At 43.3% G+C, this 24,869-nt stretch overlaps 1 protein-coding gene across 1 annotated transcript; it reads right to left on the reverse strand.

Annotated features, from left to right (window-relative positions):
• Nucleotides 1–220: 220 nt before the first annotated feature.
• LOC146209368 (uncharacterized) lies at nt 221–23,517 on the reverse strand. Its single transcript, XM_084599800.1, has 5 exons — nt 23,235–23,517; nt 14,789–14,940; nt 4,447–4,514; nt 853–936; nt 221–430 (listed from the first exon to the last, which is right to left on the reverse strand). The coding sequence occupies exons 1-5, from the start codon at nt 23,349–23,351 to the stop codon at nt 306–308; spliced, it is 546 nt and encodes a 181-aa protein (XP_084455926.1). The 5' UTR covers nt 23,352–23,517; the 3' UTR covers nt 221–305.
• Between the last annotated feature and the right edge of the window lie 1,352 nt (nt 23,518–24,869).

The raw sequence follows: 24,869 nt of genomic DNA on the forward strand, positions 1-24,869 counted from the left end.
AGCATCTCTCCCCGCCCCCAAGAAAAAAGTCCACGCAGCGCGTATGGACCGCGGTGCTCTGCTCCTCCTCCTGCGAAAATTGTACGACAAATACTGATGACAGACAGAGAAACTGACATACGTTTGTAGACACCTCAGACATCCACATCACTTCGACAAGTCTGTGTTGTCAGTTCTATTTAGATTTAACAAATACTAATCGTTAGAAAGAGAAACAAAATCATGTGTTAAGATGACCAACTGTTTATTTCATCCGGTCACACGTACTACCACATGAAGTCGCTGGTCTTCTCTTGTAATTTCACTTATTCGGAGTCTTTGCACGTATCCTTGTAGATGGTTATGCCTGCTCCGCATATGTTGGCGTGCTGTTTCAGGCAATAGTCAGGAATGGAGTCTCGTGCAGAGTCCGAAACCCATAGTGTGCATTCTGCAAAGCCGAAGAGGTAGTCGTGAAAACAACGTTAGTCGTGGTAGACGCATACAACCAAGTCGTTGAGCGCGGCATTTAGTTTCTGCCATTGAGTGAGGAAAAGAGTAATTTTGTAATATAAAATTAAACAACAAAAGGTATAGGGCGAAACAGTGAATCAATTATTATTGTTTTTTTCAGCTCGCAAATGACTTGCTAAACTGCAAACACAACATATGAAACCTTGAACTCGTAGGCCAATTGATTAGACATATTATTAAAAGATGCCGCACAACGACAGTTAGGTTTTAGGCTGTAGTTGGACTGTTTGACTTGAAATTATGTCATACAGTTTCTCCAATGAAATGGAGAAAACTTGCAATTGTTCAAACATCAACATAGATAGCCTTGGGTAGTTAATAACTAAAGAGAGTTCTTACGGTGTCCGAAATGTGGCAGTTCAAAAATGACGCAGTTCTTGTAGTCTGTGTAACGAAAATAGCCAACCTCAGGAGTATTGTTTTCTGAAAAATAAAATGCGTGTACACTTAGTCAATAGATATCGCCACCATAGCCATAAAATGCTTATTTATTTTCATGAAGAAAATATACTCTCTAAGATACTCCGCCGGGGTGGTGCAGGGGTTACGGCGCTGGAATACTGTTCCTACGTACGCGGGATCGAATCCTGGCCTCAGCGGCCGCTTTTCGATGGCGGCGAAAAGCAAGGCGCTGGTCTGCAGTGCCATGTCAGTGCACGTTAAAGAACCCCAAGTGGTCGAAATTTCCGGAGTCCTCCATTACGGCGTCTCTAATAGCCTGATTCGCTTTGGGACGTTAAACCCCACAAACCAACTAATCATATACTCTCTAAGAATGGAAAGAAAATTACATATATTAATGCATCATACCTCTAGGTTTATGCTAACTTTTTTTCTCAAAGTTTGTGAAGCGGCGTTTAAATAGTCAGTTTTGAGAACTTGCGTGAGGAATGTTTCAGTGAAATTGATTGATTGATTGATTGATTGATTGGTTCACAGGAAGGGAAAGGCGCAGTATCTGTCACACTTGTAGCTGTGGACACCTGAACCGCGCCGTAAGGGAAGGGAGGAAGGTGGGAGAGAAAGTGGATAGAGAGAAAGAGGAGCCGTAGTGGAGGGCTACGGAGTAATTTGGACCACCTGGGGATCTTTAACGTGCGTTGACATCGCACAGCACACGGACGCCTCTTCGTTTCGCCTCCATCGAAGCGCAGCCGCCGAGGTCGGGATCGAACCCGGGTACTCCGGCACAGTAGTCGGGCGTCTTACCACTGCACCACCCCGGCGGGGCTTTCAGTGAAATACTGAACCGCTTTTTAAACTTTACATTAGGACTGGGTTCGAAAATGTTTGAATTTTGACGTCTTCAGCGAGCTATGACCTGTTCTAGAAAATGTCGACTGTAATAGATAAACAATACTTTGTCCAGGGTAACGAATACAAAAACGACAATAATGACTTGCAACGCATCTTCTAAAAAATTACAAGCACGCAAGGAAAGACTTGAAGCATTTTATACTCAGCAGATAGCTCCTTGATTTAGAGATAAGAGAAACAGCAAATAGATGTGCTAAAGTTTGAATCATTTTTTTTCAGCGAAACATAGCAGCATAGCGGCGGAAGTTACAGGGGGTACACTTGCATCTGGTGGTTCCTTGGTGGGGCATATAAGTACTTTCTTCTCCGGCTTTGAGCCGTCGAGGGGGAGGGAGAGGTGGGAACGTTATTTCTAACTAATGAAATCTATCAATCACTGTTTATTTTTTACTTACCCCAGCAAAGATTGCAACATTTCATTGACATTTCAATCTACGTTCTGTATGGCCTTGGCGGGTTGCTTTCGACCAGACTGGATAATGTAGTCAATTTTGTCTCTTAGGCTATAGTTGCACCAAGACAATCACCGTATTCCTTTACTATCTCTCAAACGGCTTCTATACTTTGGCTATTTATTAAAAAAAAAACAAAAAAACAGACCACTGTATTTAAATGGCAATGCTAACTACTCCGTATGGTCGCAGGGCAGAGCTACTAGCACTATTGCTCTAAGCATCGTATAGCGAAACGGCACTTACATTAACATAGGTTTGTAATGGTATTTTTCAATATTTTAGAGTCGCATTACAATTAAAATTATGTTCGAGAAAGCTGCACTTCAACTTCGGTGGCATACAAAAAAAAAAAAAAAGCGGATTGAGTTTGGGCTCTTGAATTAGTCCCAGCCATGGTATTCATCTCTCTAGTGTGTCTTTCACTTGCTTATTCCCTGACAGGTTGATCAATATCGAAGCGTTACTAATTTTTTGAGGGGACGTAGAAAGATTTTGTGAAAATTCTTGCCCCAATTTATACTCTTCGTGTTTTCTCTAAAGCACTTTAGAAAGTGCTACTTCAGAGGGTGAGTATGTTTGAAACGGCCGTTCACTAATACATACAGTACAGTATTGTTCCCGCTAAGATCATTCCACTAAATCTGCTGCACTTTTGCGGAACGATGAAATCTTGAAAAACATCGTAATTTGGTATTTAAAGGCGCAATAGAAGCTAACATCAGTTCAGCGTTCGATTATGAATACCATAGCATGTGCAGGTTATGGGTGCCTTGTGTTTCCGTTCTTGCTAGACCAGCGAAAAGAAACCACTATTTTGATATGATTGCGGAATAGTCTTTGTCTCTCTTCAAACACTGCATCATTCTAGAGGGTTTCTATCACGCCCATGTTTCTCAAATATATTTACACCAATAGCACAGCTGCAGATTTACAATGCATTAGAACGAGCCCTGAAAATTGGAAGGAAAATAAATTTCTCAGTATCAGGGCGTGAAAAGCGTACAGCAGTTGTCCCTGGAAAGGTTTTAAATCTATATTATTTGGTTTACGTGCGTAGGTGGCAACACGTCAGCTTGTATCTCTCACTGCCACCGCGCTGTGCAGTATTTGGTTGTGTTTTAGAAAAAAAAAACATCATTCAATACTTTGGGCGAGGAGGCTGTATTTTCATCTATGTTGTACTTCACGGCAGCTTTGTGGTAGATCGTCCACCTCGCATTCGGGAGGCGCTAGGGATGAATAGAAATTGTCGCTGGTTTGAAGAACTCGAAAAAATCGAAGCTGAAATCTTAGGGCCAAATTTGAGAAGAATCCTTACCTCAGTGAGGACGCCTTAAGAGCGGCATTGTCTTCTTGGTCAATTTTCGAACAAGGCCCTAGACAGGGATCATTTAGAGAGGCGTACCCTCACTAATATAAGTAGCCTATTATTATTTAGCCTTTAGTTTGTGTGTGTGTGTGTGTGGCTTGGTCGCCATCTCTTGGGAATACATGCCTGGTGCATTAAACCCGTTCGTTATCTTGATATCATCTGGTGAAGCTCCGGACGCATCGAGTAAACAGTGTCTTATTTGCTTTAAGCATTTTGTTGGCGTTTATTACCAAACTGCTTTTTCAAATGTTTAAAGTATCTTTCAACATTTGTTTGAATTATTATAGCGTCGTTTGTTAGGTTCCTTAAAAACGTCAATAGCTCTATGCTTTAGTAGCCTTATTTCATTTCTAAGGTCCAACGAAGCGGACAGAATGGGCGGGCCGGTAACCTTTACTAGGAGCGCCGCAAAATCATATTTGCAGCAGGTAATCATTGTGGCACTGCTACACTGACGCCACTTTGTCAAATATCCACCATGACAAATGTTTTCATGTAATAGCTGGAGAAAAAGATATGTCAACTGCAGAAAATGACCGCGCACTGCTAGCGCCCGTGCTCAATGCCTCCCGACCACTATTATGATATCGATTCTAAAGCTGCAAGTTGTGATATCACGTTCCTCACTCGTGTGCGAGGGCGCGAGGCCAGTGAGGTGTTAGATGCTTATATGTATACACTATTGTGAACATAAAAACATATAGTGACAGCGATCATCGAGAGAAGAAAAAACTGATTACTCGAAACTTTTATTGAAACAATTTAAACTACGAAAAGAAATTCACTTACTGGAACCGAAGATGTAAAGTGTCATGTCAGGCGTGTTACCTGCCATGTGATAGACTGGGACGTGGATCCTGTGAGAGCAAAAACCGAACAGTGGGATAAGAGGTCACGCACTGTCATAACATCGAGAATACTTCAAAGATAGGGATGTCTCAGTTCATTGATTTTGCTTGAATTGAATATATTTATTTATTTATTCAGTGATTGTGTGGGCAATACATGGTACTGCCCGTGGGGCAGGACAAAAGGAGGTAATTAGTCTCCTGACGAGGTCCTGGCCCCACTGGGCACAACAGCAGCGGGTACAAAGTACCGGCAATACACATGCAACTACATATAACAATCTTCACCGTATATGAAACAAAAACACATGAAACAAAAACACCGAGTTAAAAACTATCACCGCAGTACAAAATACGCATTCAGACACGTGCCAATAACAAAACATAAAGAAATGTAACAACAGTTATGAAACTCTGGAACAATGTAAAGGAATAGCACAATACATTTCGATTTCGCATCTACTTTAGTCATGTATTTGGTTTTCTATTGAAGTGAAAAGAGGTTTTATTCTCCGTTTGAAAGTTGGCAGACTTCTACTTGTTCTTGCGATATCAAGTATGTCTGGGTAATTATTACATAGTTTCATGATTTGATGATCAATTGTCTGTTTAGCATAATTAGTCCACGGTTTATCTACAACAATGAAAGTCCTCCGCAGATTGTGACCAGTATCCCTATTTAGATAATGACTAGAAAATCTATTATAATTGCTCGACACTTCAGAAAATACGTACACAGATAATTTCTGCTTGTATATATCGTGGAAAGGTAGGATATTATGTGTTGCCATGAACGTTACGGTGTCTAAACTTTCCTTATATAATGCTCTAATGGCCCTCCGCTGCAGGGCAAATAGTCTGTCATTATCAGTCTTAATTCCGGTACCCCATACTAAACAACAGTAATTAAAGAGAGAGTGTATTAGTGAGAAATAGAGCTGCTTTTTGAGCCTGACAGGGATAAGATTTCGAAGGCGGCTTAACATTCCAATACATCTTGCTACTTTCATTCTTACATTTCCCACATGGTGGGACCATGTTAGGTTTGACTGGAAAGTAACACCTAAGAATGTATGACAATCTACACGCTCAAGCAAAGCATCATTATAGTACAGGTTCACATTGTTGAGAATGGGCTTGTTTTTTGCAGAAAATATCATATATTTTGTTTTGCTAGTATTTATTTGAAGCTTGTTTGTATGTACCCATAAACCAAGGTCATTCAGCCATGCGTTCGACGTGGTCTCAAGTTCCTCAAGGCTCTGCCCAGAAAAAAAGACACTTGTGTCGTCAGCGTACAGCAACACCTCACCCGCAGTTGAAATGTTAATTATATCATTTATATACAGTATGAATAACAACGGGCCGAGTATAGAGCCCTGAGGAACGCCGTATTTAATGTTTTCTTTTCCTGACGTAATACCATGTATGGAAATAAACTGAGCCCTCGAGTGTAAATAACTCCGTATAAGACTTTGTGCTGTGCCTCTAAAACCGTATGCCTCAAGCTTACTGAACAAGATATGGTGTTGTATAGAATCAAATGCCTTACGAAAGTCTAGGTAGATTCCAACTGTAAATAACTTGGCTTCGATGTTACGGATGATTTTATCTTTAATATGCACCAGGGCCATTTCGGTCGATTTCCCCTTCTGAAATCCGTACTGCTGTTCAACTATCACTTTCCTTGACGATAAAAAAGTGCTAAATCGTTTATATAGGATTCGCTCTGCAACTTTGGAGAACAGTGACAACACTGAGATTGGCCTGTAATTGTTTAGCTGATTGTATTTACCACCTTTGTGTATTAGAGTAACGCGAGCAATTTTCAGTTGTTGTGGGAAGATACCAAGGGCTAGCATTTGATTGAAAATATGAGATAGGGGCTTTGCTATGTCATCTGCAACTGCCTTAATCGGTAGGGCTTTAATATCATCTTCACCAGCAGCCGATTTGTTGTCAAGGGAATTCAAAATAGAAATAACTTCATCCTCAGATGTAGGAACAAGAAATAGACTGTCCTTTACGACGTTATTAATATAACTTAAAGGGTTACACTCTGGTTGGTTACCTGGCACGATCATTGAAGCTCCGACATTTATGAAATAATTCTTACATTTCCTACTAAACTGATCTAAACGCTACATCTGGAGCACACAATTTACTCTTTGGTCGGGTTGTCACACATTTAGGCAATTTCAGAGGAGTCAAAGTTTCTCAGCAGACAAAATTTGCATTGCTGTTCTGGCGACGTACAGTTTACTCACGATGTTATAATTGTGACGCGGCCATAAAGCGTGCCGTGTCCTACTTTGCCACCTGCTTAATAATAACCTGAAACTTTAGAAATGAGCACAGGTCCTTACACGCAAATATATATTTGAATGAATTCATCGAAACGCTTTGCAAGGACTTTCAAATTTATTGCCGAGCCTAGCAGACGGCACCCTACTGCTGTGAGTATTTGCCGCATTTCAAAACGTAATGCTTTTACATTAGCACTTGTTAGGAAAACTCAGAATTCGAAATTTTTGCCAAACAAGTAATTTCGACCTGAGAACGTTGCACTCACTGATGATGGCACGGGTTAAAATATAAAATAATAAAACACATAAAAAAATTCTCCTTTTAATTATCTAGCCTTCCCTTTGGTTATAAGTTATTTTCTTGGTGTGGTGCACTGTTTCGTTACTTGTGTGCAGTGTATTAGCCAAACAGGTATGGACTGCACGGCCCTTATTCTTATATTTGTTTTTTATTTTTGTCTTACCATCAAACAAGTGCTATTGGTCAAGGTACACGCGCGCTTCAAATGGCAAAGAAAATAATTTCATTCGCCCTAATGACAGCATTGTGCTAATGAATGAGGTTTTCTAATGGCATTCAATTCAAAAGCCTTTCGAGGGCGCGGCGCAAGGCCGATGTACTTTTCCTGATACCTTCAAAACTGAAAAGCATTTAATGTAAGCATTGCTTTTAAGCTTTGAGTTGAAAGAGAGGTTATTAATTAACTTGCCCTTTACTATAACACCCCGCCGGGGTGGCGCAGTGGTTACGGCGCTCGACTACTGTTCCCAAGGATGCGGGATCGAATCCCGGCCTCGGCGGCCGCTTTTCGATGGAGGCGAAAAGCAAGGCGCCCGTGTGCTGTGCGATGTCAGTGCACGTTAAAGAACCCCAGGTGGTCGAAATTTCCGGAGTCCTCCACTACGGCGTCTCTCATAGCCTGAGTCGCTTTGGGACGTTAAACCCCACAAACCAACCAACCAACCTTTACTATAACCACTTTACACTGCAAATGTATTTTTTAATCATTTAAACCACTTATGCATTATTCACTGATAAATTGTAATAATTGAGTAGGAGAGGTGTTACAACAGTTAACATATCTCCTTTGGTATTAATTGGTCCTGCTGATATTTCTCCTCAATTTCGTACTATACATGTGCACTAGAAAGCTATTCTCAAAGGACACTAAAGGCTACATTAGCGCCGCCAGATTTTTCTATCAATCACTATCACATACACCCAACGGGCACACGAACTAAACCAATTACTAGTCAACGATGCCTACATACACAGCGACTAAAGCAAATGCCCATACACAGTAAACAATAAAAGCTGCAGCCAGCTTAGTCTTGTTGGCCAAGGGAGAATTATATGCTTCATTGCACTTCCCTTTCGGTTCGAGGCTAGGGCTGCAATTTCTGGGACCAGCCAAAGATCAGCGAAATCAATATTGAGATATCCCAGTTTTAGTGAACAATAAAACAAAACTGGGCCTCTTGATGCGTCTTAAGTGCCCAGTGCGATAGCAAAATTCTTTGAATGATTTCAGGAAAAAACAGGATTTCATTTAAGGCAGAAAAGTGACGATACATATTGTGCCCGCAGGTCAATGAAGCTACAAGCGATCCTCGCCGACGTAGGATCGAAAGCCATATTTTAAAATCAGCCAAAATGATAATCTAGTTCGACGGAAAAGTAATCGCTGCCCATTTGGCTTCGAGCATAGCATCGCCACTATCTTGATTGGTGGACAGGTTTGTTACGTAAGAGTCAAACGACCTTATGCAAAATTTTGAAAACCTCCGCAACGATCTCCTTAAACGGGACGTAATGTGCAGAAAGAAAATTATTGAAATGTGATAATTGATGCCGCTTTAAAGCACCCACTTCTGCACAAAAGTTTACATTTGCAAAGAAATTCATCTCGCATAAGAGAATAATAACGACATTCAACGAATTCTGTCAAAGTCGAACGCATGCCTGTTACGAGAGTAAGAGGCTTCCGACTAGGCCATGCAATTTTTTTGTTAGCGCCGACAATGACTGACAAGGTCTCCTTGTGCAGCTTATTAACAAGCATGTATTTGTGCGCATCTCATGGTGCCTTTTACGTTAAACGATATCCAAATACTGTGAGCTAATGAATGTGCTTGAATTTAGAGAAGACTCCAGAGCGCTGTGACAGTATAACCTCAAGGCAGAGCTTGGGTGTCTCCGTAATTCTTTGCTTTTTTTTTAAAGGATAAAGGTGGAGAGAGGGATTATAGAAGCTGCGGATAATTAGGCTGAGTGGGAGCCTTAGAACTGGCAAACATTCATGCAAAAATTCATGCTAACATCCTAAATTCCGAGAGCGCTGCCGAATCTCCACTGCAGAAATGCTTAAGCCTGAGCGTTGAAGCTGCGTGCTCTCCTTGTAGCGATTTCACACTACGGAAATTGTGACAGCAGCTGCGTGTTTGACGACATTGGGTAGCAAGCTGCGCAGTTAACCCCACGCGGCGTAACTTTGCACTGCACTAGGCGACCTTTTTTGTACAGGTTCGCTTCCTCTCCCAACGCGCCCAGATATGCTGCGCCCCAAGCTCTCCATTTATGCTTTTGCTTGCTCCTCCTCCACCTCTTTTGCCTTAATTATATTTCCTTTAATTAGTCGGCCCTCCATAACCACTTTTTATTGATCGCGACCATTTAATAACACTTTTTTACTATGACGCCACAACACACGTCGTCTTCCGTTGCATCACGTTACGTCCGTGTGGCTTTTTTTCAATATCTCTCTGCTATCTCGCTCGGCTGCTAGACTTTCCTTAGATGTTAGCGTTTGTATATTAGTTTTTTGTGTGTTAGATTTCGTGTGGTGTCGCGTGTATTAAAGCAGCGCCCCTGCGAGTACAGTCATGGACAATATTTTGCGAGACGCCGGAGCCCCGTTTCAAAGCTGCCTCTGGGCCACTAGGCGGCGTGGTGCGCGCGTCGAGGTTGCGCGGGCCGATGACTAGGCGCATGCCCGTCCTATATGCGTCCGCTGGCCTTTCTCCTCGCTCGTTTTGTTTGAAGCGCTGCTTATTCCGCACTTGGGCGCGGCTGGCGCTGTTTACTGCTCGCGCCGCTCGAGCTATGCGGCCGTCGTGCTCGGCGTGCAGCCAGTCGAAAGCGATAACAGCGCTCGTGCACGGGGCCCGCCACCTTTATACCGAATCATTTAGATCTGTTTCTTTTTTTCTTTCAATAATAACATAACTTCTGGCATGCGATAAAGGTCTCGTTTCTGCAAACTGCCCACTGCGATGAAAACATCTCGATAAAGACACTCGGTCCTTATGCTTCAACTGCGAGCGTTAGCGTGCATCGCAACTCATTCATAGTTATTGGGCCGACCAAAAGCGTAAAAGAGAGAAATAATCCTTAAGCAACAAGTTTATTGTCATAAAACAAAAAATAAAAATAAAACAATGCAGACATCACTGGCAAACGAAAAATTCCTAATACTTGGTGAAACCGCAATCAGCAGCGATGACGCTTGCCAACCGGCGTGGCATCGATTCGTAAAGGGAACGAACCACATCTGTGTCCACACGAAGCCTTTCCCATTCACCTCTGATCGCTTCCCAGAGTGTGTCTGCGTTGGCATTCCCAATGTGAGACCTCATCAGGTGAGCTTTCAATAGGCCCCACACATTTTCAATGGGACTCATGTCGGCTCCCTTCGGAGGCCATGGCAGCTGCCGCACGCCACGAGCGTCGAGAATAGCGCTCACTTTTCGAGACGTGTGTACAGGACTCCTATCTTGTTGAAAAAGGTAGAATCCATCTGGGAATGGTCCGTCAAGGACATATGGCGTTAACACACTCTCAATGATGTCGACGTAGGCGTCCGAGGTGAAGGATCCATCGACTCTCACCAGAGGCCCCAGTCCATTTCTTGACATGGCGCCCCATACAGCCACGGAACAGCGACCACTGGAGAACACATTTTGCACGTATGGCGGGTCGTATCTATATAGGAGAAGAAAATCAGTACAAAGTTATAATTTGGGTCTTATGCATCAGGTTGAGCGCGAGTGAAAACTAACTTTTCCGTGTAAAAAGGTTTGATTAGCAACTGTGAATCGTTTCTAAATAGTTAGTACTTGAACCACGCTACTAAATGACAAGAGTTGTTTCGGAAGAGCAATTACTTTAGAGTAAATTGCGGCATCGGCACTAAGAAGCGTTTGCTAATGGACTCTCTTCGGAAGGGCGCTTCTATCAACATCGTGCACCTCCGAGATATTGCATGCTGAGGAGGAGTATTCGGCATTGTTTACGACGTATATTTCATTTGGGAACACGAAGACAGCAGTTTGCCGCTATATCCTACTTTATTCGTATTCTTCATATAAAATATTCAGGATTTACTTAGACGCAAAAAAAAAGGGTATCCATACCTGCAATTCACTGGCCTCCAAACTCGGCACTTCTGGTCCCAGCGGGTGGAAAAAGAAGACTCGTCCGAGAATATAACTTCGGACCAGTCGTCCACAGTCCACCCTTTCAGAGAGTTGGCCTTTCTCGCCAACTCTCTGGCCTATCTCGCCTTTCTACGATCAGACGATGCAAGCATGTGCTCGTCAGCCTTATCACGTCAGAGTGACTTTTAAACAACTATAGTTCGAAAATTACGGTATTACATCACATAAAATGACAGTACATTTTACGGCCTTACGTCCCCGACGTGATAAGGCTGATGAGCACATGCTTGCATCGTGTGATCGTAGAAAGGCGAGATAGCGCAAGCACTCTTCCCACATAACGCCTGTATTTTCTGCTCAGCCATCGACGTTACTTGATTTATGATTGGTTAGCGATATCCAGGAAAACCTATATAATTTCATCGCAAATCCTGCCAGTTGCAAAATGCCTCCAAGAGTGCCGATCGACGACAGGAGACTGATTGCATGTCTCTTCGTGGAAGGTGTTCCCCAGCGAGAAATTGCTCGCCGTACCGGTCGTTCCAAATCTGCAGTAGCCCGAACCATTCGCGTTTTCCGCAATGGAGGCAGCCTGGCAGATTCCAAGCGCCCAGGTCGACCGAGAGCTTCAACAGAAGAAGATGACCTCCTGATCATAGCGGCATCGGTGGCCGACCCCTTCATGACTGCAGAAGAAATCCGCAAGGAACTTGCACTGAATATATCTGCTAAAACTATCAGGCGGCGGCTCAAAGAAATTGGTCTCCGATCGTGCATGGATGCCCAGAAGCCGCATCTGACAACTAAACAGCGCAAGGAACGGCTCGAGTTCGCCAACTCTCTGAAAGGGTGGACTGTGGACGACTGGTCCGAAGTTATATTCTCGGACGAGTCTTCTTTTTCCACCCGCTGGGACCAGAAGTGCCGAGTTTGGAGGCCAGTGAATTGCAGGTATGGATACCCTTTTTTTTTGCGTCTAAGTAAATCCTGAATATTTTATATGAAGAATACGAATAAAGTAGGATATAGCGGCAAACTGCTGTCTTCGTGTTCCCAAATGAAATATACGTCGTAAACAATGCCGAATACTCCTCCTCAGCATGCAATATCTCGGAGGTGCACGATGTTGATAGAAGCGCCCTTCCGAAGAGAGTCCATTAGCAAACGCTTCTTAGTGCCGATGCCGCAATTTACTCTAAAGTAATTGCTCTTCCGAAACAACTCTTGTCATTTAGTAGCGTGGTTCAAGTACTAACTATTTAGAAACGATTCACAGTTGCTAATCAAACCTTTTTACACGGAAAAGTTAGTTTTCACTCGCGCTCAACCTGATGCATAAGACCCAAATTATAACTTTGTACTGATTTTCTTCTCCTATATAGATACGACCCGCCATACGTGCAAAATGTGTTCTCCAGTGGTCGCTGTTCCGTGGCTGTATGGGGCGCCATGTCAAGAAATGGACTGGGGCCTCTGGTGAGAGTCGATGGATCCTTCACCTCGGACGCCTACGTCGACATCATTGAGAGTGTGTTAACGCCATATGTCCTTGACGGACCATTCCCAGATGGATTCTACCTTTTTCAACAAGATAGGAGTCCTGTACACACGTCTCGAAAAGTGAGCGCTATTCTCGACGCTCGTGGCGTGCGGCAGCTGCCATGGCCTCCGAAGGGAGCCGACATGAGTCCCATTGAAAATGTGTGGGGCCTATTGAAAGCTCACCTGATGAGGTCTCACATTGGGAATGCCAACGCAGACACTCTGGGAAGGGATCAGAGGTGAATGGGAAAGGCTTCGTGCGGACACAGATGTGGTTCGTTCCCTTTACGAATCGATGCCACGCCGGTTGGCAAGCGTCATCGCTGCTGATGGCGGTTTCACCAAGTATTAGGAATTTTTCGTTTGCCAGTGATGTCTGCATTGTTTTGTTTTTATTTTTTGTTTTATGACAATAAACTTGTTGCTTAAGGATTATTTCTCTCTTTTACGCTTTTGGTCGGCCCAATAACTATGAATGAGTTGCGATGCACGCTAACGCTCGCAGTTGAAGCATAAGGACCGAGTGTCTTTATCGAGATGTTTTCATCGCAGTGGGCAGTTTGCAGAAACGAGACCTTTATCGCATGCCAGAAGTTATGTTATTATTGAAAGAAAAAAAGAAACAGATCTAAATGATTCGGTATAAAGGTGGCGGGCCCCGTGCACGAGCGCTGTTATCGCTTTCGACTGGCTGCACGCCGAGCACGACGGCCGCATAGCTCGAGCGGCGCGAGCAGTAAACAGCGCCAGCCGCGCCCAAGTGCGGAATAAGCAGCGCTTCAAACAAAACGAGCGAGGAGAAAGGCCAGCGGACGCATATAGGACGGGCATGCGCCTAGTCTTCGGCCCGCGCAACCTCGACGCGCGCACCACGCCGCCTAGTGGCCCAGAGGCAGCTTTGAAACGGGGCTCCGGCGTCTCGCAAAATATTGTCCATGACTGTACATCCGGCGTCAGGTTCATTCTTTCGGCCTGGGGTTAAGGCGTCTGCCCAACAGGCAAGTAAAAAACGCCAGAAAGACACAGCACGCTGCCCAGTTAGAAGAACAGTAATTGGAGGAGTAGCTAGTACCATGTGGAACGAATGTGCTATACCTGTGACGATTTAATGCGCTGCATTTACTCTTGATCATGGGTGAGCCGGTAAATGTTTCTTGATGTGAAAGTATGTCAGATTTACTCAAGCTTAAAATATGTGTTTTCTTGTAACACTGGCAGAACTTTCGATAATTTTTTTGCGCGGAAGCAAAATATTGCGGTTTACTATGACATTACAGTTATACTCATGCAATGCCTGTGCGCCCGCTATCATCAGGGGTTCTGGGAAAACAACCTTCAAAGCGCTAAAATATGTGCTGCACCATTTTTTTTGTACTTTTAGGCAGACATATGAAACACGTAACATTCAAAGATATTTTAAAATTCAGCTCAACATACGCGCGTTTTTAGTTTCCATAAATCATTCAAGCTTAACACTTCGACGAAGAGCCACAATGAAATGCATATTTTTTACTATAATCATTGTAAAATTCTAATAGGGACCGGCGCCCTCAGCGAATACGGCGCAAAGTTTTTTTTTTTTTATATGACAAATAAATTACATTTGGCCACCACAAATGTCAAGAAAAATGAATTGCGCCCATATGGGCTGCTGGGTACATTACGTAGTGACGTCATTACACTGAAAGAATCGAAGCTATATTTTCGAGTATCGTACCCGGGGCATAAATCTGCCTTTTCAGGTGAAGCTTTTTCTAACACAATTAGGCCTTCATTTAGTGGGGGATCTTTAATGCTTTTATTGGTACCAGCGGAGATATGGCAGGGCGGCATTTCCTAGCCTACTGATTAGTTTGGGTAATTATTCCAAGGAATAAGACAGGATTATTCGCGAAAGTAGAAGGTAGAAATGAAATATATGAAGAGAAATGTAGCGGTATGGAGAGATCGTTAGTACTCCATTCTTGCGTTTTTGTTTTGATTCATGCAAATATTTACCTCGTCTTGCCGTCTGAGCCCTGCAGCGACCACATGTACGTTGCTGTTTTGTTTTCGGGGTCCATTTCAGTGCGACGCGCTGTTAAGCAGTCTAGTATGGAGTCGCTGTCGATGTCCATTATTGCAGTGGCTTTGGGGAAGGCTTCGAATATCTGTGGATTAATTGGGCATCAGTGCACCAGGTTTACAGCATCACACATGGATATTTATTCATCTTTCTCGCGATGTTCGGATTGGTTATCTTATGACCATGTAGGGAGTCGATATACAAAGCAAATAAATTATTATTTCACAACACATGTATCCTATCATCCGCCCAAATGAGCACTGTAAAGTTTCGGACATATCACAAGATGGACCAGCATATTGCCGCGAAACTTACAAAACTGTATTTGTTTTTTGGCAGCCGCTGGCATGCGGTCTTATCACTCTGATTCTGGATCGCGTATCAGTTCTGTATTCTTTGTTCGTTAATGCTCGATTTTGTGAGAAGCACCTTTATCAGTTTTGTTTTCGCGCAAGAAGCGCCGAGATTCCGATCACTCGCGTATGTTTCTACAAAGTTCCAGGTTGTGCTAGTAGCAGTTTGCGACGTTATCTAGATTGTTCTGAGCAGCCTTTAAATATAGCGTTGACGATCGACGAGCACGTTTGTTGCTGTTACCGCCGCCGAGTTGCTTAGTTGTTTTGCGCACGCAAGTCAGCCCAATAAAGAGTTCCTTCAGTGCAATCACCTACTCTTCATTTGTGTCATCGACCTTGTCACCGCCACATGACAATATCAACGAGGAAACACATTACTTTGACTAAAATTCAACAGAGAGCGGAGTTTGCTTTATACTCTCTAAACACGAGGTCCAGATGTCCAGCATGGGTATGCGATGCTACCAGCGCGCCTCTGGAGCACATCTGTATTTTTCTTGTAGTCTTCAGAAACGTTCACAGGCCGTATGTAAAGAACAACAACATTTCAGCAAGTAAATTAGAATAAAAGAAAGCATTTTTAGAAAATATTTACAACCAGGCAGTATTTAAAATCTTGCGCGTTGAAATGACAATATTCCTTTATTAGCAGGAATGCATCTTATGTGATGCTTTAGAATACCTATTTTAAAGACGCAAAAGACACATAATGTTGCTTCAGCTGGTCCCTACAGCACCCTTATAAACGAATCACCGTGAGTTGCACATTAACATTTTTTGTCTGTACTGCAATGAGCACGTCACTAAAACGTTTGTTTGCACGGTATCTATAGCAGCTAGAATAGCAGCTTGGGCATGTTGGTTATGCATCTTGAGGTAACAGCGCGGAACGTGGACGGGAGCAGAAGATTAGAGGACGACACAACGAGCGCTGACTTTCAACAACGTTTATTTTGGAAAACCCTCAACTTCTTATACCCTTATGCTACAGATCACGTACAAATGACTTGCACATTTCAGCATAGTTATAATAAAAAACAAAAAAAATCAAAACATAATAACAGATAAATAAATAGACGTGCCGCATAACCTTCTCTTGCACAAAGCGTGGTGCACTCTCTGAACTCTCTGAACAGAGAGTGCACCACGCTGTGTGCAAGAGAAGGTTATGCGGCACGTGTATTTATTTATCTATTATTGTGTTTTGATTTTTTGTTTTTTATTATAACTATACTGAAATGTGCAAGTCATTTGTACGTGATCTGTAGCATAAGGGTATAAGAAGTTGAGGGTTTTCCAAAATAAACGTTGTTGAAAGTCAGCGCTCGTTGTGTCGTCCTCTAATCTTCTGCTCCCGTCCACGTTCCGCGCTGTTACCTCAAGATCTATAGCAGGTCTTCGGATGACTTCCCCTCAGTGCGATGTAATAAAATAAACAAAAAAGGTTTCTTCAGCACTAGTCCATTTAATTAAATACAATCTTAGGAAGTCGTTAGCCGAAGGTTCAGCCCACCACAAAATTTATTTTTCACTCTAGGAAAATCCTTAAGCCATTGGGGATTAGTTTTGGCTTTTTGATAAGCCTCGGATTTTTTCAGGGCTCTTTTTCTTTCTCATCATACGAAAGAGAATTTTAGATGATATGATTAGAGAGATATGAAAGAAACTAGAAGAAAAGTCTTTGATTCAATATTAGTTTTCACCATTTCTTGGTTTCAGTGTGGTTGAGGTGACTGTCTCGACTTTTGACTCGAAAAAGTCCCAAGAAGCCCCTGAGGAAACGATCGGAAATTAGCACGCAGAGTGAAGTCAACCTGATCGAAATGGATTCGCAGAAGCTACTATTCACTTGGCATTCATTACTCTATATGAAATTGTCCCTGCATTTCCCACTGATGTATTGTACCACTGATGCATGCGCTCTACAAAAGCCGACATTGTTTTGTAATCAAAGTAGGATTTCATGTCAGGAGCGGAAGTGACGCCGTACGCAGTGTAGCTTAACGGATTATCCTTCTGCAAGCCTATGGGAAAAGGATGAGTTAGCACCAAGCGTGGAAGGAAAACATGCCATGGAACTAATCTGAACCCAGAAAGTGGAGATCCACTTCCTATGAAGTATCTGCTGGGAGAGCAGAATTTTACGCAGGGAGAGAACGTGTACTTCTAGGGTTGAGAAGGTCGCTGTCAAATGTAGCGCCCAACCAACAAAAAAAAAATTACACGGGCTTAACGCTGCTGAAGCGAGTGGCGAGATAAAGCTTTGGCTGCGGGCGACCGAGCGTTGATTCGAACATAATCAGCGTTCCACTTAATGCATTAAATTTCCCCACCGCATTGGGTGTTGGTGGTAAAGGCATTGATTGCATCTAAGTATGGGGGACACTTAAGCTTCGCCTTAATGGGTATGACGCTATAGCGCTGACTACCAGCCCACATATAAAGCACCGCATTAACCAAGTCGTAAGAATGTGCCTTAGTGGCCTATAGGGGTAACACAAATAGCAGGGTCCGGGCAGGTTGATTCTAACATAACTGTCCTATGTGAAACGATAGACCCAAGTTGGCAGCTCCTGCCACGGTGTCACGCTGACGGCTTGGAAACCTACAGTAGTGTAGCTATGGCTACAAAAAGATAATTGATTTAAAGAGGAAGCTTAGTGTTTCATGCCATAACATATCTAAAATGATCGAAAAAATGTCTTCGTATATATCCAAAAGGTGGGGCTCTGAAAAGAAAAAGCAAGATATCGGCAAGATCGACGGTTTCAGAACGGTTCTGTGAGAGGAGTGGCTATAAGATGATGTCGTAGTCTCGCAAAGTACGAGATATTTTCAGCTTGAAATGTCAAAATATTTGGTACTTTTCGCTAGGTAGAGGACGTAGTAATCAGGGAAGTGATTAAGCTTCATCGCATGGTTTGTATGCACTATCCCGATAAAAAAATGGACAGCTGGTTGCTGGTCAGACACATTGATGGCGCCGTGGTTGTCTGAGGATGGTGCTTAGGGCGGCGCAAATTGATTTCAGTCGGCCTGGTTATAGGTAAGGTGCAAGGATCAAGCGATGCAATTTGAGAATTTTAAGGCATAGATAGGATCGCCTTAATTCATCCTATGTTCCAGTGTTTGGTTTTGGTTGACTGGGTTTAACTTCCCGAAGCGGCTCAGGCTATGAGAGGCGCCGTAGTGAAGGGTTTAGAAACTTTCGACCACCAGATATTTTTTGACGTACATTGACATCGCAAAGCACATGGGCGTCTTGCTTTCCGCCTCCATTTAAATGCGGTCGGTGTGGCAGGGATTCAATCCCGCAACCTTGGGCCCAGTACTCCAGCGACATAACCACTGTACCACCGTGCCGTAGTCATATGCCATGGTTACGGAGGATTGCTTGAGGAGCGCGCTAATCGCTACTCCAGGCATACTTCCTGGAAACGAGTCCATAAGGCTCCTTGTGTATTGTAACAACACGGGCTCAGGGAAAGAACAACAACGGCGCTGGGGAGGAGGAGGAAAATGCCAGTGGTGGCGTGGGAATGCCATAACTAGAGGGACATGCCAACGGCAGCAGCGCGGTCGCAGCGCGCTCGTCCGCCTTGTGTAAGTCGCCGCGGGCTAGAGCCACTAGGGGTGACGGCGAATCAGGGCCTAGTCACGGACGGGGAAGAGCAATAAAATGGACAATGGTGAAAAAGGCTAAATCCGCTTGACGCGTCTCTTGTCGTAACCGGCGGGGGAGGTAGATATGGAAGACATAGTATGGATGAGTGCCCCGGGGGAGTTTGATGTCATAGAATGGGACTAAAAGATGTAACCTGTTAACGAGGCATCGAACTAGATTTTTCATCTTCACATTCTTTGAAAGTTCTAAGCACATAGAAGATATTTCACACCCACGAGTCGTGGCCGAGTGGTTTGGGCGCCCGTCTCGGCTGCGGGAGGTGGTCAGTTCGAAACCCGCCGCCGGACACCCACCGGTAAAATTGGGTACAAGCGTCCCCCGGCCCGGCGCCCGGCTCCTTTAGGGGTGTCGCTCTTATTATTCCGCCTGAGGCCACCAATGAGGCCACCGCTCCCGTGCTCTTCTTTTATTACTACCTCTAGGAAGCCAATGACGCGCTGTATAGCGGTTCACCTATCGTGTAGTGTGAATATTCTTATAAGTGTGGGGGGGGGGGGGGGGTCATAATATGTAGATACCTTTAGAACACAGTTCCTAAAAAAAAACGTACGTCTCACCACGCCAGCGAACCTCTCAGCAGAGAAGCACACTGCCGCGAAGAATTATGCTTACAATGATGCTTTGAGGCCTGGGCATTCGCAGGTCATTATGTCGCTCTTGGACAGAGCGACATAATGAAAAAGTTAACGGCGCTTATTTCTGCAATTAAAACTGTAGGTCGGGAAAACTCGGCGATTGTCAGTTTGTGAGGCGGCTGCATGGGAAACGAGCAAGGACTTTTTACCGCTCTCTGGGACGTTAGTGTTAAATGATAAATCGGCATTGATTTATAAATATGTTTGACCGGAGAAATTTGATTGGCGGAAGCCTATGTTAATGGTGATGACCGATGATTGAATAAAGATTTTTGCTGGTAATACAACGCGAGAACAATGAGGCCACCTATTTCTGCGCTGTGGCTATTACTTCGTAAAGTGTTTCACATGTAGTGAATAAAACACCTCTAGAATATGTAACGTAGAAGTAATATTGTGTTTCTTTTGTTTTATTCTGGCCATGCAACCATGAGCCTAGCATTCCGCTTTGTCAGCAAGAGCATGGGGCAATCAAACTTCATAATTAGAAAAAATGAATCCGAATGAATGGACTATATCAACATTTCTACCCTTCTTTAATGGTTGTGAAGCTCTGTGTACATTTATGTTATCAACAATCCTAAAGGCTTTTGGTGATTTTAAAGTTCTGTGTCCCATTCTGCGGAAGTCATTATGAGGCCTGCAATTACGGCGCATTGATGAGCTCATTAGTTATGTGTGCTCGGTGGCGTTTCTCAACACGGCATCCTATTTCCACTGGCCCAACGTAAGCACAACGTCGACAGTCAATAGCATATGAATTGCGCTGTCACGGCCTTACGGGCTTATTCGCCCACATAGGGGCTTCCCGCTCCCGTGCTCTTCTTTTATTACTACCTCTAGGAAGCCAATGACGCGCTGTATAGCGGTTCACCTATCGTGTAGTGTGAATATTCTTATAAGTGTGGGGGGGGGGGGGGGGGGTCATAATATGTAGATACCTTTAGAACACAGTTCCTAAAAAAAAACGTACGTCTCACCACGCCAGCGAACCTCTCAGCAGAGAAGCACACTGCCGCGAAGAATTATGCTTACAATGATGCTTTGAGGCCTGGGCATTCGCAGGTCCTGGAAGCCGTACGACTTCCTAAAGCAAAGTGGTTATAGCAAAATCTTGATCGGTCGTCTTAGAGGTAGGAGGTATATCCTGTTGGTCTACTCTGAACAAGTATTTTCAATCCAGTTCTGTCAGTAATTTGTAACCCTTGAAATAAACAACCACCAGGAGAAATAATGCAATCAATGCAATGAAGCCAGCCTATCAGCTGCGATTGAATGGACACTGTTTGCGAAATATTAACTCTGCAGTTCTCTCTCATCATGCTAAGTTTTGGTGTCATGCGTACTGGAGACATATTATTTTGGCACCATAAGCAAAGCCTACTACTGAGCATTTCGCTGCCGAGGCTAGCATCCGTCTTATTTCTAGTTGATCGTTTTTCACTTGCAACGAACGCTGCTATAAATACATGTTATTCCATCGACACATTATCAGCCAAGCGATCTCTTGAAGAGCGTTTCTGGACCGAAGAAAGCAGTGTCCTATTCACCGATGAAGGAGGATTTGGTACACCAATATCGAGCTGAAAATTATTACTGAAAAATGAGGTTCACTTTCAAACGCTTTATGATAAAGACTCGGTGTGATTTCGAGAGCCCGTTTTTGCATAACATCGTAAAATGTTTTGTTTTGAAAATGATTTTTTTTATATAATATTAGGAATAGGAAGAATTCAGATATCCCCGACATAATTTAGGACGAATGTGTCTTCGCTGATGATGAAAATGGAAGCTTTTTAACAAATTCTGCGGCTTACATATGTCTCTTATTAAAATCGAAGACCATTGCTTTCGTCATAATCCTGACAGTCATGCAGTGCTTCAAAATGCAGGTGGGGCATTGCAATTAGCAGACTGGTCATTGCCATTCACTATGCAACTTTTCTGTATTGCGGTCGAATAGCTTGTTTTTTAGCACTTCATTCCTTCGCTCATTACTTGTACTTCAAGTAGCGTGCACGTTCTACGCCATGTACGCAAATTAGCGCAACATTGAAGTGAAAATTGCTGTCATCATCAAAAGGCAATATCAGATGACTATCATGGTCACTGCGTTTGAATGAACGTGCAATTTGGAAAGAATAATTAGCAAACGCTTTGCGAGGGTATAACAAAAACAAAGCGTCAGCCCCAAATTGGAGTGAAATTTGTTATCGTTAGTTATAAATATTTAGTAACGATAACCTGCCTGCCAAAGTTTAGAAAAATAAAGTTTTGCAAATGCCTGTGAAAATGAAGCATTACTTGGGTTCATAGTGCAAATTTATTTAGCGTAGAAAACTGGGCGTACAATAATATTTGAAAACTGTAAGCATAGTCAGTGTAAGTGCAACGTGTCGGTACTAATGACGGCGCATCATATCATGTGCTAGAATGCCTGATAATTTTGCTGCATTTGAAAGAAAACAGTCGTTACAGTGTATCTGTGTGTTCTATTGGTTATAATTTGGCACTCATATATGTTGTTAACTTTTATGATTTGATATTTGAGCATATAAATGAGTTTTTGGCGATTTGCGTAATATTGCCACCTGACGGTTCGAGGTAGCGCTTGAACGACAAAGAAGTTGGAGACTCTCGCGCGCTTCGGCTAGTTAACCCCTGTGGACTCTTGAGCTTGTGTCTTCGTGTTACCGTTTCTCGGGAACCTCTCTCTTGACTGTGTGTATCTGCCCCTGTTGCCGATTCCCATAAATCCCTGTCTTCGTGACAATATTAAATGTCTGTTTATTTTTTTAACGAGTGCTGTTCCCAAAACTAGACGGCGAATTGAGACACTTGTAGCCGAACAAATTTATTATAGAGTTCAATTTTCGGAATTATGCAGATTATATTTTTGTCCCCAATGTAGCGAAAACAATAAAAAACCGAGCGGTCAGAATAGCGCTAGCTACACCTGCGATCGCGCGCAAAAAGTTGTACGGATGCCACGCCCTTTTTTCGCCACCCTATGCTGAGAGCGGCGAGCGAGCAGAGAACACGTGGCGGTGACTCTCGCAGGTGGGGATAGTGCTTTCTCTCGTCACTTGGTTTCGGCTCGAATTGTGTGCGGCTCCAGAGTCTCGTGCCCTGCAGCGGCAACGGAATGCAGTAACCTAAAGCCTGAAAACTGACGCAGATATTACTTACGGTCAGCTACAAGGTAGTCAATAAAAAAACAAGCATATAGGTAAACCTTTAGCTAATCAATAATGGTTTGGTCGGTTTATTTTGTTCGGTTTAACGTCCCAAATCGACTCAGGCTACGAGAGTCGCCGTAGAAGAGCACTCCGAAAATTTAGACCACCGGGGGTTCTTAACGATCCTGACATGGCGCATCATACGGGCCCAGTGCTTTTCAGCGCCACCGAAAAACGGCCGTCGAGGCAGGGATTCCATCCCACATCCTTGGGCACAGTAGCCGATCGCCGTAACAACTGCGTCATCCCGGCGGGAGTTAACCAATAATAGTTCACCTGGTAGTTATGCAGCAAGCTATAGCTGAAATTTGTTGCCTAAAATAACTGATAACAGTGTGTAGAAAACAAGTATTCTAGCTGAATATTTTTTTTAAATATTAATAACAGACTTCTTTGGAACGCCGTGCATAATTCTCATTGGTCTCACGGTGTCTATGTTTCAAAGCAAAGCAAATATGTCTCACCCTCATCATGTCTGGCGGCTCCAGCTGCAATTGTCCAGGTTCACTAGGGCCAGCCCCAGCAGACATCATAAGGGACAGTGCGGTGGCCGCAGAGAAAGCAAATAGGCATGGACGCATCTTGTTCTGTTCTGCAGTGGTGTCAGAGAGTGCGTGTCGTGCAACGGCTGAGTATATATTTCCCCATGGTCATGTAGATAATAAAAAGGATGGAGCATCACAATCACAAAAACGAATTTTGAGCCTGTAAAGAGAGGCTGCTGCGGTCTTTGCAGAGACTCATACATGTGACACAGTGATGTCAGTGATTTTGTGATTAGAAAATGACATAAATGCACACTTTGTTATTTTAAAAGGCTTGCCTCTCCCCTGACTATTCCGAAATAATTAAGTCGCAAAGATAAGTGCAATTCCACCGCCAATTTTCGACCGGCGTTTTTCGACCATTGCGAATTTCGATAGAAAACGTCCACAGGATGTCTGAAATGAACGACACATTCATCAGCGCACTTTAAAAAAACACAACGATGTTCTGACGGAACGTTTATTTAACGATATAACTAGCAGAAAATGCAATGAACTACTTTTCTGCAGAAAAATGCTTAATCGCTTAATTGCTGAATGCTGAATTTTTAAATGGTCGTGATGGAAGCCGAGAAGGTTGACAAAGATAATAAAGACCCAGTTTATTACCAATTCGCCCATAACAGGGAAATTAAAGCGGCCAGAAACAAATGCGAAATTAGAACGTTTGAAAATATTTTTGGAAATATTTAAAAACCAGATTCGACACAGGGTAACAGAACAATGATGAATAATTTATGGCCTAAAATCAGCAAAATGTTATCGAGAAAACAAAAACCAACGCACTACATGGAATCATCATTTAATAACTGGGATCTTTAACTCTGCTTTCCACTTAGCAAGCCTTGAAAGAGTCACACGGCTACAAGTAATTAGCCACCTTTATCAGGCCCACCTGCCTGCTCGTCTGCAATTGCGGGAAGCTGAAATCTACGTCATCCAGTTTATTCCTGGCCATGAATAATGAACTTTGTTAAAAGCCAATTAAAAAACAAAACAAGAAAGATGGGCCGGGTGCTCTCTCTGTACGACCGCTCACAGTGAACTCTGACTGCAAATTTATTTTGAAGGCCTCCGCTACAGCCTACTCAAAATTTTCCTTTCAGGCCTTAGTACAGGAGATGCGACCCTATGAACGCTATATACTGCAGTCTCTGTCATCCTTTCTCGAGCGTAATGTGCGCAAAGTTTCTTAACATGAGTGCGCCACAGATTTGGCTGTTCTTATTTCAGCCAGCTCTAATGCCCGAGGTATTGCTGGCGCATTTTTGTCAAAGCAACAACAGTTATCGTTTTAATGATCTATGAATGCCTCTGATAACTTTGGCAACAATTTAAAAACACGCCGTTTGCCACTATGCGATATGGATCGCGTATAAAACTGGCAATTCTGCACGAAAAGTAACTTCGCAGTAAGTTCCTAATGGCTAGATAATTTTTTTTTGGCTTGGGGGGGAGGGGGCGATTGCGACAACTCTCTAATCGAACATAGCTATAGAGAGCTCTGCGCTGATATCTAAAACTGGGTGCCTTTTTAAGCCCTAAAGTAGAACA

This window comes from Amblyomma maculatum, chromosome 1, assembly GCF_055883805.1.
Source record: "Amblyomma maculatum isolate TAMU_Amacu chromosome 1, ASM5588380v1, whole genome shotgun sequence".
NCBI lineage: Eukaryota > Metazoa > Arthropoda > Arachnida > Ixodida > Ixodidae > Amblyomma > Amblyomma maculatum.

Bases quoted from the DNA above. Each gene is read 5' to 3' on its own strand.
- LOC146209368 (XM_084599800.1), bottom strand. From the start codon at position 23,351: ATGCGTCCATGCCTATTTGCTTTCTCTGCGGCCACCGCACTGTCCCTT. The intron at 14,941-23,234 runs GTGAGACATATT...ATTAATCCACAG, and splicing joins AGCCGCCAGACATGATGAGG to ATATTCGAAGCCTTCCCCAA. The intron at 4,515-14,788 runs GTAAATATTTGC...TTGCTCTCACAG, and splicing joins GGCTCAGACGGCAAGACGAG to GATCCACGTCCCAGTCTATC.